The following is a 13,457-nucleotide window of genomic DNA, read 5'->3' on the forward strand; positions in this document are numbered from 1 at the left end:
AGAGAGAGAGAGAGAGAGAGAGAGAGAGAGAGCAACTTATGTGATGAGGACTGAGCCTTGACACTAAGCTCAAAGTCAAAGTGTATAGAGCAGGCCTTGTTCTGCCTTCCTGCCAACGCTTGCAAAAATTGGACGTAGTCTTTACAGACGGCACACCATTCCAAGCATTCAAGCAGTAGTTAATGCCTTCCACAAAAGATACCCCAGAATGCTCCGTGTTATTAAAAGGCAAGACGTTACAGAAGCACGGAGTGCTCAGGAGGTCCGTAAAGGAGAGCATCGGATCACGCCATATTATCCTGCATGACCGATGCCTGGTTAGCCTAAAAATTATACTTTAATCAAACTAAGAGAAACCCAAATGGTTAACTTCTAAGGAAATAACATAAAATGTGGAAACATGCTGTTTTGAGCAAAACGTATTTTTAAAAAAAAATTCCCTTATTCTGTAACTTGAAAAGAAAGAGACAACACCCTAGCTACAGTAAATAATATAAATTCTCCCCCACTACAAGAAGACGTGCGGGACACAGAATACAAAAGGGATCAATTTTTGCTGACACGAACTGAGTAGACAGACGTTACTGAACCATGCGTCTGCTACTTGCCTGCCAGGTACGATTAACGTACATGTACGTCATTTATTTCTATGCAGACCAGCTCTCTGTGTTGCCTTAGTGGGTATTCATCATCGTCACATCATCATCATCATCATCATCCTCATCATCGTCACCATCATCAGCATCATCATCATCATCATCATCATCATCATCGTCATCATCATCATCATCATCATCATCATCACTATCAAGTGCCAGATCTGCGCAAACATCGGCGATCATGGTTCTCCATTCATTCCTTTGCTCGGATGCTCTTTATAAAATCTACGTTACCCTGATCTTTCCCCGTTACTCGTCTGTTTAGGTTCTATAAGTAGGTTCTGCGTGCATCCCTGTTTGTTAATTTGCCTTCAGTTTTGCCAGTGAGAGCTAGAAGTCCAAGAGCTGTATGTCTATTCAGGTGTCCCAAAATTTGTCTTTACCTGATTGTTTCACAGTGTGCGTCCCACGTGGGCTTCATCAAGTAGCCCACTCTCTTGTTTGTTTGTTTTTCCTTCCACGATTTTCTCAGCATGAGTCTTATAAGAAACTAAGTACACATTTCTGTTGATTCTATTATTTTCACTGTCTTTAGTGATTGTCCAGCATTCACAGCCATATATAGAAGGGTTGACCATGCATAGCATTTCAGAACTTTCATTTTTGGCAATCATTGAGATGTTTCTATTTTTCAGGATTGAGCTCATTTTATTGAAACTGCCTTATTAGCTATTGCAATTCTTGGTTTGTTTCTGTGGAACATTTAGCTTCAGATGCTATTATCCTAGATGTTTAAACTGTTGGACTTGTTTGATCTTTTCGCCTTTGCTTATGAGATTACATATTATTTTTAAAAAATGGGATTTGCTGCTTTTTAAAAAGATTGCCATGCATTCCGTTTTCTTTATATTCAACACCCGTTACGCCCGCGCTTTCCGTTACAACTTCGCCACTCACTTTGAGACCTAGACATTCTTCTACGTTTCTAATTTCTGAAGATTGTTTCACTGTAGTTAGACAGGTCTGATGACAGACACATCATTGCCTTACTCAGGAATATAGATATAGAGAAAGAAAAAAATGGTACGAAAAACACATTATTATTCTACAGAACAGACCCGAAAAGAAATGAAAATAAGAGAAGCGAAAAATAAGACTAGGAAAAAATATAGTAAAATAAGTACACGTATGCGTCCAATTGCCCTGCAAATATTGTAGGCCTTCCGAAACATTGAGTTGTGAAGCCGTTTTGCACTGGGCTGGTATTTACACTGAATTCAGATAGCGTCTGAAGACAGCCACAGCAAGTTTATTGTCAATCCTCATTATTATTTGTGCCTCTCTTTTAAGATAATGACTAATGTGTATCAAATAAGAAAACGGTAAAGTTATGTAAAGAATAATTTGATTTAACTAAAATATTCTAGTTTCAAAATCTCGCATTGGTGTGAATTATATAGATTGACCTCAAGGTCAACTTCCCAACAGCAGACGTCGCTTCCGCATTGGGCGAAGGAGAAAATGTATTTCTGCTGGTGGTTTAAAGATTACTGATCTGTTTTGTCAAAGGATAATGGTCTTTGGAACAAGGGCGATGGATACTTGCCGTGAGACAAAATCTCGACATGCTGTTTTTGAGAAGGTAATGCATTCTTTTCTTTGCAAAATTCCGCGCCAACGTAACAAAAATCCCATCTCTGCGACTGTCCTCTGCCTCTCTGCATTTTGTATTGCAAACACTGGCTCATGAGCACCCAAAACAACAGTGCTTGCACACGCAAAAAATACCTTGCATAAATAGGGTTTTAAACGTCAACAGGAACTTACTAGATCTAGATCTAGATCTAGATCTACATGGCTAGTTCTATTTATTTGCTCCAATGTGCTTACTCTAGATTTTAGATCAGATAAATCTGTTCGTGTTTTGCTGTATCTGTGTGATTCAAGTTCTAAGTCAGACAAAATCTGACGAATTTCATGCTCGCATTCACATCACAAAAGTGACACTACAATTTAGATCTAGAAACTGATCTAGAAATCTAGATCTAGATTTAGATCTAGTTCTAGATCTAGATCTAGATTTCTCTAGATCTAGATCTAGAGATCTCCAGATTCTAGGCCTAGTCTAGGGGAGGACTTCCGTAACGAGCGACCACTATGAGACAGAGCAGAATTGAGGGCTAGGGGTAGGGGTAGATCTAGATTCTAGATCTAGGGCAGGGCTCCCCTTTACGCACAAATGTGCATGTATTACGCATTAAACCTGCAGATTACCCCCCCTTTAAGTTTTGGTTGTGCGTGAGCTTTACTCTTTATAATTTCATTTCGGGGGTTTGCATTCTTTAAAACGTAGGTGTGGAGTGCGTCTGGCAAGCATCATTTCCCCCTTTCTCTTATCCTAAAGCCGAGTCAATGATTTGACACACACCCACACTCATGCACGACAGTCACCTTCTGTGTCAGAAGTCGATTAGTCGACCTACTACTCAGCTGCCCGCAGTTTCCGGCAACACGGGCTTGCTTTAGAACAGAAACTCCGCCCACATTCTGGTCGATCACATTTGCCGGTGTCGTGCCTTTGGTATACCCCTGCCGTGAGATTACCCCCATCATTCTTTAACACACTAGTAAACATAAATTGTCTGTCATCGGAAGTGTGGAAAGACTGGAATGTGACCCTTGGGATGGCTCTGAAGAATAATGAATCAGTTTATTTTCCAAACCTGCCATTCATCCCTGGACTAAATATCAAGCATCCCGGTTTTTTTCCGATTTTGATCGCGTGTACCCTAATTTTTTTGGTTTAATTTTTTGTTACGCCTGTTACCCCCCTTTATTCTGAAATCTTACTCTTGCCTTCTTTTCTGTCGTGGGAAGTACTCGTTAAACTTTTTGTCAGCAGAAACTCGGAGAACTATTTTCCTAAATGTATGTCGAATTTAGTAGTTGACTCACCAAAAGTTGTCTTGGATCTTTGCTCACAAGTGTTATTTCAACTATAATGGATTTGAAGTAGCATTGATTTGGCATTCCGACTTAAGACATTCTCAAGATCTACTTTCGCCAAAACATGCTTTGTCCGAGTTTTGGATAGTTGGGCCCGTCATCAAGACCTGCCAGTAAAACTGTTTCAATCGCGCGTTTGCACCACGTGACATGAATTAGGCGTGTGAGTTCCGCGTGTGTCGCGCGTTTTGCACCACGTGACATGAATTAGGCGTGTGAGTTCCGCGTGTGTCGGGGACTGTCGTTGACGGAGTCAATTTAAGTTCATGCACACTGGTTGAAGCGTCTTTTGGGACTTACCCGAGGGGGGGGGGGAGGAGGTGTAAAGCACTTGGACTAGGAAACCTTGACATGATACTTATGGATTTTAAAAAAATGATAAAACACACACAGGTACGCTCTCTCTCTCACACAAACACACACACACATACCACATACACGCACGCGCGCAGAGGGAATATACATGGATATAATGATGGACACCGCTGGAATTTTTTAAGTCAGCTTGGCAGTGACTTGTCATTGATCCCGATTTTTTTCACCAAGTCTCAATTTTTTCCCCCACTGAGATCCTGACTTTTAGATTTCATAGAGTGGCAGGTCTATTTTTCTTGGAGTATTATAATTGGAGTTGACCCCTTTTGGTTTGTCAACTTTATTTTATTTTTGATAGACCCAACTTCTCAACCACCACCACTCTTCCCCCCTCCAAATGGACACAACTCTAATTCTAGTCAATCAATCATAGTCATGGTCACTCTATGTGTGTATGTGTGAATGTGCGTGTGAGTTAAATGTTTGCAAAAGCAAAAAATCTTACTATAGAATTATGAGACATTGACTTTTACCCTTTAAGTTCCTAAAATAAGGGTTAAAATACGCCTTAAAATAGTAAATCAGAGGGTGAAGGAACCTCTTAGTTGGCCTGATGATGTGAGTGCGTATCTATCTTCGTGTTTGCGCATACTCGGAGAGTGAGGGAGAGGGGGCAGCGGGGAAGAGAAGGACAGCGAGGGAGAGATAGATCTAGACAGAGAATTCAGCAGAGAGAGAGGGGAGGGGCATGTGCATTAAGTTGAATTTCATAATTAAGGACCCACTACTGCTGAAGATATCCGCCCCCTGTTGAAGTTACCCACAGCCCCTGTCACTACTGTCTCAAGCTTTGTCGAAGTTGCCCCATGTGGGGGTATACCACAAAGGCGTGATTAGTTGAAAATTCGGAATGCAAATGTGTAAAGAACATAATAATCAAGAAGTAGAATGGCTGCTTGACACAACAATACCAAGATAGTCTGTATTCTTTCATAAAGGCGGGAGCAGTATCGGTTACTTTTGCGGTACTATACAAACCTGACGAAGTTGTCCCAACCTACCCTACTGTATAGAAGAGACCTAACCCTAACACTGGCCCAACCCCTAACCCCTACCCTTACCCCTACTCCTACCCTAAACCCTACCCCTACCCCAAACGCTAACCGTCTTTTGTTAGTTTTAGTATTTTTCGGCGCTCGCAGCTGCATAGAGGTCATATATATGAGGGCCAAGGGGTGGATAATGTCATCAGAGAAGTATATCTTACAGGGAATAGGGTTACTCTACTCCCCTTTCTGGCTTCAACAGCACGAAGTGTGCTTCGACTGTCCACCCTGGAAATAGCGGGTCATAAGATTAAAGAGTGTGACAAAAACATACGAAAGAAGTAGAGGAAGAATGGTGATAGTAAGGATTTAGGAAAGAAAAAGCAGCAGTTCCCCGTTGCAGTTCAGGCACAGTTGAGCATGACATTGATGAAGAATCAGCCCATTTACAATTCTACTGAACATGAAAGACAATGTTAATGTCCCCCCTTTGGGAATGGCCTAAAGACATTTCAGTCAGTGGCACAGCCCCAGGGTTTTAAAAAGTTTTAGTAGAGGTTTTACGGCGTTCGCAACTGCATCAAAGGTCATATGAGTGCCATCCGCCCCTGGCTTTGTTTCACAGTGGTTGCTCGTTACGGAATTCCTTCCAAATTTTTTTAAAAATCAGTCCTCCCCCACTATCACTAAACTAATGATCAACTAGTCCCTTGCCTTGTCCAGTTTATCTAAAACTTAAAACTGAAGATGAATGACTTTTACCAATTTGATTAATTTATAAAATCACTCCTATCTTATAAAGGGTGTTATTTTGTAGCCTTTTCGGGGTTTGTTTAGGGCCCTGAACACGATTTTGGCACTAACAAAGGTCACAAATGGTTATTTCAGGGGGGCTCTATGAAAATAAAATTAAGCATACTTGAACAAATGAAAAAACAAAACCGGTATGGATAGCGGCTGCGAGATGGGAGTCAGGAGTGATTCTATAAAAATACCAATAATTTTAGGCTTTCTCCGGTTTTGGCCCCAAGAGTACTGGATATCCATACTGACTTAAATATTCGGTAGGGCTTATCGACGATTTATTCGAAAGAGAGTAAGAGATGCACTGCTCTTTTTACCAGTACAAAATGAGACAATATTTCACTTGTTTTTAACAAGGGGGGTTTCCTGACCTTATTATCCTAATAAAGATATGGGGGGTTTCAGGTGGGCATGTCTCCCTGAATTTGACCACAATTTCATGTTTTGCAATTAGGTTTGATATCTCTTTCTCGCTGCCCGTCAAACGTCATATACCGGCACGCGCATAAAAAAATAATCGTTTAGAACCTGAAGTAATCGTCGGTAGAGCCTAATGAAGTATGATGGCGCTCATTTGTTTCTCTACGCTGGGACCTTTATTTCATGCAAGCAGGAACAATGATCAGAGTACCTGAGAGACAATGACATAATAATACGTTAAACAATACAGACACATAACATACTCCACCATGCCCCCCCCCCCAGTCCACTAGAGCCAAAATCCAAACTACCTGAGTTATCGTTCGGGCCAAAACCGGATTATCCCAAATTTTGCACTAAAGTGCTAGCAGATTGTAGAAAATTTGGAGGTGCATAGTTCATTGGACCATGTGTGAGATAATAGAAGCACATGATGGTAATTTGCAACATCAATTGCTTTTTTAATTCACTTGCTTGAGCCTATTCCTGTGTATTTAGGGCCCGCAGGACCCACTGCCGGCCCGGTGGCTGAATCCCGTGTATTTACGGGATATACACTTAATTGATCAATATCTCTGTGGTTTTTGGTTACAAGCTACGGGAAGTGGCAAGCCAACAATTGACCCACTTGATTCGTTTGTTAAAAATGTGAAGTTATGACAATACTTCTTTTAAAGCAACTGTAACGGATTAATTCAACCACCCCGCATTGCCGTAGAAGCTCTGTGAATGGAAGCAAAGCCACGGTCGTTTTTAGAATAGAGGTAGCCTCTCAAAGACATTAAATGAAATATGTTGGAATTTATCCACAATTTGATGTTTTGCAATAGGTTTGATATCTCTTGCTCGCTGCCAGCAAACATCATATCGGCACGTGCGTAAAAAACAATCGTTTAGAACCAGAAATAATCGTCGGTGGAGCCAAATGAAGTTTGATGACGCTCATTTGTTTCTCTACTCCGGGACGTTAATTACATTCAAGCAGGAACAATGATCAGAGTACCTGAGAGACAATGACATACAATACGTTAGACAATACAGACACATAACATACTCACTCCACTATGTCCCCCCAAGTCTTTGGACGGGTAATACAAAGACTGATGACATAACATGCATGATGAGTCGTTATATGTGCTGTGATACAAAAAGATGTAGGGCCTTCTGTCATATGACAGCATGACAAAAAGTTTCAACAACTTAATCAGTTCTACACCTGCTACGTAAAGACCTGCCACCCTGTCCGATGACTTCTGTGTCCAAGTTAAACCCAGGGTTGTTATGGGGCAGGAGGCGTCTAAGAGCTATGGGGATTTTGGGATCTTCTTGGGGCATGGGAGGTGGCGTTGTAGGATGTTGCTGGGGAGTGGTTGTTGCCGACTTTTTAAAACTGTAACGGATTAAGTCAATCACCCCGCATTGCCGTAGAAACTCTGTGATAGAAGCAAAGCCACGGTCGTTTTTAGAATAGAGATAGCCTCTCAAAGACTTTAAATGAAACATGATTGAAGTGAAGGGTGTGATAATGAACTAAAAGGCTAAAGCTCCCACGATGCCCCTCAAAAACTTACTAGAAAGCTGCTAGATCTATGGATAGGGCTGTATGCTAAGCTTAGGTGATGAACAGTTGTAGTCGGAGTTGGGTGAAAGTGAAAGTAGGAAGCAGAATAGCTTTCTTCTTCTTCCAAGTCTTGTCCAAGTGTAATACAAATCTTGTATTTTTAGTAGTGGGAGCAGTAACAGTAAATCTTTACTTGCAAGTGGAACAATACACGAGGTGAGAAAAGAACAGTAGTATCTCAGTGTGGACTTCAGACAGAGCTGTAGCAACAGGGTACTGTTGCACAATTTGCGAAATGCATCATGTATACTCTTCTTGGACTTGGTTTCATGCTTCCACACCTAGTTAGAATTAACTGCTTTTTTGTTGTTTCTGGGGTGTTTTTTTAAGAATGTTCTGCCACACACAGAAGTAAATGAACACTCCATGCAGGACAGTTATTTTATGATAGATGATTTTATTACTACTAATTGGGCGTAAAAAATTGCGTAACACCCAGACAAATGTCATTTCAAAATATTGATTAAATTAAATTAAAACTATTGTGACAAATTAAATGCAGTTTAGTTTTCTTTTTCTGTGAGAGAATGTTTCTTTCTTTTGTTACATAAACAAAAATTATGATAGCTTTCAGTCTTTTCGTGGTTAATGATTCAATCCAAAAACTGTCAGGCTACAATGGTTTTTGGATGAAAAATAGCTCAGGCTTAAGTGAGTTTATGTGTCAGGCATGTGACAGGGGAAATGAGTGTAATAGTGGACCTTCCTAATGCCCGACTGCAGTGTTTTTGTCTCAGTACTCTCAGTGCTGTACTGTGGAAAGTGTATCTTTTCACATGATAAACGTGACTCAATAAGCTATGGAGACTCCAAAATAATTTTAAAAGAACGGAACATTTTAACAGTTTGTGCAACAAAGACATATTATTATATGTATATGTAGAGATAATGTGTATGTTAAAACTGTTTTGAGTATATAAGTGTATGGCGTTTGCAACTGCATAAGATCATATGAGGGGATGGGACACCTTAAACATTTTGAGTTTGATAGGAATTAATTTTGAATTTTGTCCAGATGGCGGCTGAAGCGTACTCTTACCAATTTTGGACCACCAAGGGATCTTTAATGTGCGCAACTTGCACATGGGACCTCCGAGATTTTTCGCCCTTATCTGAAAAGACTAGGTGTTAGATCTTAAGATCAGGGAAGTAGCTGAAAGACAGCGGTAAGACCCTTGATCTTAGAGTTGGTAAGATGTAATACCTAGCCTTCTTGAATAAGGACGAAAAATCTCGGAGGTCCCTTGTGCAAGTTGAGCATGTCCCTGTATGATCCAAAATATAAGAGTAGGCTTCAACCACCACCTGTGCAAAATTCAAAATGAATTCCTACCAAACTGAAAACGTTTATTGTGTTCTGAGTGCTCATCTTTTGTGTCAGTCTGGTTTTACCATTCAGAAATTCTTCCTTTCGCAAGGTGTACATCCTGAGGGCATGTATTATACCTCGTTAGATTTCCTGATTGATTTGCTTTCCCCTGTTACAACAAAGTTGTGCTTCAGTGATGCTTCTTTAGCTTCTGGAATTTTTTTGTTTTTATGTTTAAAAAATTCAGCTTGGGACCTTTGTGTACTGTGCCACTCGGAAATTTTAGTAGCAGTGGATGTGTTAGATAGGCTGTAGGAGTAATTATAGTTAATTATCAATTAAATTTTCAAGCATACATGATGTTATGGTACTTTATCTGATTTTGTACTGGGGTCGATGAATGCCTGAGTCCACCACTATGTGACACAATTGTTTCTATTCCGTACAATTACAACCACTTGTTCTTCATCCATTTTCCCCCATGCACACATTGCCACCCTCTTTTCTTTGTACTGCCTATTACCTTTTTCTATCGGTCTCTAAGGTGTGTTGTTTTAACGTGCAAAATTTGTTGTTGCACTTTCTGCAACTGATTTTTTAAAAGTTTGTCGTAAAGTAGTTAAAGAAAAGGGCCCCAAAGCATTCAAGGACCAGTGAAATAGAAACCTTTTTTGTTTAGTGCTGCTTTAGATAATAGTCTACCTCAAATACTGTGATGTATGGTGGTCTACTGCAAGTCCCGCCTAATTAACCACATTTTACCTGTGCTGTAAGACAGCGATAACAACAGTGTTTAGGGCATTTAGATCAAAGATGGTGGTGTTTACAGTTGTGGTGTATGGGTAGGTGGATTGCTTCATTTTGCACTGGTAAAGATGAATGACAAGTAAGTTGCAGCAGCAAGTTACCAGACGGGAGGATGTCAATGGTCAGGCTTTGGATACATTTACATGTAGAATAAAGAATTTTGCAGTAGTAAAGATTATGATTCACAAAGTCGCGACAGCAAATTACCAGACTTTGAAAGTTAGATGTTGAAATATTTAGATCAAAGATGGGAGGATATGTTAACGGTGGTGATGTTTTTTTATCCAGGGATGGATTTACATGTATATCATTAAATGTTTCATTTTGATTGACTGGACCCAACTTCACTTTAAATTGTATAAGAAGAGACTGAGAGATTCAGGGTTTCATTGAATTTCATTTTGAAACCCAACAAGGTGTATGATCTGCATGGGCCTCAATATTTCACTATTCAGCAGATTTCAGCTACCGCATTTCCTCTGCTACCGCTACTCTTTTACTTGAAATGATCTTCCAAACCCTCAAATTGGTAAGAAATAACCTTGCTTTGATAAATTGATGGTTTTTATTTCAGCTTTCGGGTTAAACAGTATATGAGTCTCTCGAAAATGGTCTTCTGTTGCGATCACGCGGAAAGTTCCTCCTTTTTAAAAATTTCGAGTTGAGACCCATGATCTGAGAAGCCCATTATAAGACCAGTCGTTAGATTAAAGATAAGTCTAACGGTAGACCGTCAAGTAGATAACAAACATCAGGTAGACTACCAACTAAACTTGCACCTTATGGGGTGTTTTTTTTCAGAGATGATAGAACTTGACCCTTTCAGATGTAATTCAAAGTGTGGTATTTATATTTGTATCTATCAGACAAATGAGCAGTTCTCAGAAGGTTTCCTTCAAGTTATTTCGACAGCACGTACATGATGTATTTTCAAACAATTTGCATTTACTGTGATCCATCACTATTTGTTTTTGTTTTTGTTTTTATTTTCTAGCCGGAAAGATGATTAAAAGTGAATTAAAAGACAATGCCTGCTCAGAAATGTTTCATCAGTTTTTAAAGTCCCCTAGCTGGAGTAGAAAGCTGTCACTAACGAGAGTAATACTAATGTCCTCTTTTTTGGTTATCTGGCAAACTGCACTTTAAAGGTCATGTCATGTCAATTCCCTCTTCCATCGTTTTTTTTTTTTATTGAGAATGTCAGACTCAAACATTGGAAACTGGCACTGTGCAATATGGTTTTGAAGTGTATGATGAAGTTTTCAGGATGGAAAGTGGTTCATGGGAACCAATGTAGTTCATGATGCATAGTGTCTTCTATGGTTATCATTTTATTGTTTATGAACGATATTAGCCAAGTAAGCAAAGTGTTATTGGTATTTATGTAATATGTGGGAGAATGTGCTCAGCACTAGGTTGGTCTACATGTCATACACCTTGTCTAATTAATCAAGAGAGAAGCAAGATTACTTTGATTGTGGACTCATTGGATTAATTTTATCATTCTCACGAGAGAGAGACAGACAGACAGACAGACAGACAGACAGACAGACAGACAGACAGACAGACAGACTTTGTTTAAGGGTGTATATATGCATTTATTATTTATTAGTGTGTGAGACACACACACACACATACACACACACAGAGAGAGAGAGAGAGAGAGAGAGAGAGAGAGAGAGAGAGAGAGAGAGAGAGAGAGAAGGTATTTTTGGGAGACATGACCCAGATGCATCCCTACTCTCGATAATTGTGTTCTGTGTTGATTATGACTGTCTCTTCTGATCATCTGATGATGCCATGTGTCCTTGAAAAGCACTTCATTTCATCCTATTGGATGTTGATATTAGAGTCATTATACTTAATTCAATGAATTATATCCAGTACCATGGTGCAATTTCTAGGTTACCTTTCACAAGTATGTCAATGTTTTATTCCAACATATATTTTTAAATGCAAAAGTCAAATAGCTTTTCTTCTGTGAGAAGAAACCTTTTCTTTAATAACTTTAGTTTCCAAACTACAGTCAGTACAAAAACCTTTGTTTTGATACTACATCATGTAATTCTTTTTTCGTCTCTATGAGAAAGATTGTTTCATTTGAAATGTCTGCATGCAATTGGTTCTCTCTAATACTAATAGGACATGTCCTATTGATGCTTTTCTTTTTGTTTGTTGTGTTTTGTATGAATGTAGCCTACTATGGGCGTTATCAAAAGTATTAATGAGTTTATTTTTATATATATATATATATATATATATACAGAGAGAGAGAGAGAGAGAGAGAGAGAGAGAGAGAGAGAGAGAGAGAGAGAGAGAGAGAGAGAGAGAGACTCGTGTCCAGTAGAAGAACAAAGGTAGTCGAGCTGAGGCCTATTTATGATGCATGTTAAAAATGAAACACATTAAATTGAGTACAGCTTAATGGTTGCTTTTGAAAACCAGATATGTGTGGAATGACACAAAATCGTCACTGCGAACAGAAATCGTAATCATGCTGTCAGCAGATATTAAATTTAATGTTCTAAGGGCTTGTCAACTCCCTTGCCGCTGAACAAGTATCTCCCGGTAAAGAAGTGGTTGCTCTAACCGTGGGACACACACAATAGCCCAGCGACCCTTCTTTTTTAGGCCAGTGGTGGTAAATGCCCCGTGAAGTCAGAGAAGAAATCCCTCGAGAGGAGACTAAGTCAATTTCTCTAGGACACGGAGACACATTAATGTGATAGCTACGCTCGCTGCCCCATCTTCTCGTAGCCTTCTTCTCCCAGCTTTCCGGCGCAAGAATTTAGCGCCGTTTGCATTATTGATAACTGTGCCAAATAAGTTTGTTAGGCCTTAAAGCACTACGTTTCCTCCATGCTGGATTTGTCGAGGTCAAAGAAGCAGAAGCTTGCTCGCATTTGCGTGCTTAGATAGACTATCACACACCAATTTTCAATTCTGATCTTGATAGTGCGTATGTCATCAAAAGTCACGTTTTTCTGTAGTTCCATACTCCAAACCTGTGTACGGTTATTTCTGGTAGGGTAATTACGTGTACGTCTAATCAATAACGAAGGCCAAAATAAAGTAGGAGTAAACACGGTCGGCAGGATAAGTCTTGTGTTTGTTGTTTTGCAGTTATACATTGTGTGTGTGTGTGTGTGTGTGTGTGTGTGTGTGTGTGTGTGTGTGTGTGTGTGTGTGTATATGTATGTGTGTGTGTGTGTGTGTGTGTGTGTGTGTGTGTGTGTGTGTGTGTGTGTGTGTGTGTGTGCTCTTGTGTTTTTGCGTGCTTGTGTGTTGATTTTTTAATATGTTTTTTTAAAGGTGCAATTAATAATAATAATAATAATAATAATAATAGTAATAATAGTAATAATAATAATGTAGGTCATTTCAATAGTAATAATAATAATGTAGGTCATTTCAATAATAATAGTAATAATAATAATGTAGATCATTTCTAAAGCTCCCGCTCCCGTGTGAACACAGCTCTCGGCGCTTTACTGCATGTACGAACAATATTCACGCACGCACGCTCGCAC

The 13,457-nt window shown here is 39.6% G+C and overlaps 1 protein-coding gene across 3 annotated transcripts in view; it reads left to right on the plus strand.

Annotated features, from left to right (window-relative positions):
* Positions 1-1,948: 1,948 nt before the first annotated feature.
* The window catches only part of LOC101854412 (regulator of G-protein signaling 7), a 49,595-nt gene continuing 38,086 nt past the window's right edge, over positions 1,949-13,457 (plus strand). For 2 of the 3 annotated variants that reach the window (XM_005098412.3, XM_035969777.1), the window contains exon 1: positions 1,950-2,241. In XM_005098412.3, coding sequence (XP_005098469.1) covers positions 2,173-2,241 — 69 coding nt within the window. In that variant the 5' untranslated portion in view covers positions 1,950-2,172. Of the gene's footprint in view, positions 2,242-13,457 lie in introns of all 3 variants that reach the window. The other variant, XM_013082573.2, reaches the window with a different exon arrangement.

This window comes from Aplysia californica, unplaced genomic scaffold (assembly GCF_000002075.1).
Source record: "Aplysia californica isolate F4 #8 unplaced genomic scaffold, AplCal3.0 scaffold00182, whole genome shotgun sequence".
Classification (NCBI taxonomy): Eukaryota; Metazoa; Mollusca; class Gastropoda; order Aplysiida; family Aplysiidae; genus Aplysia; species Aplysia californica.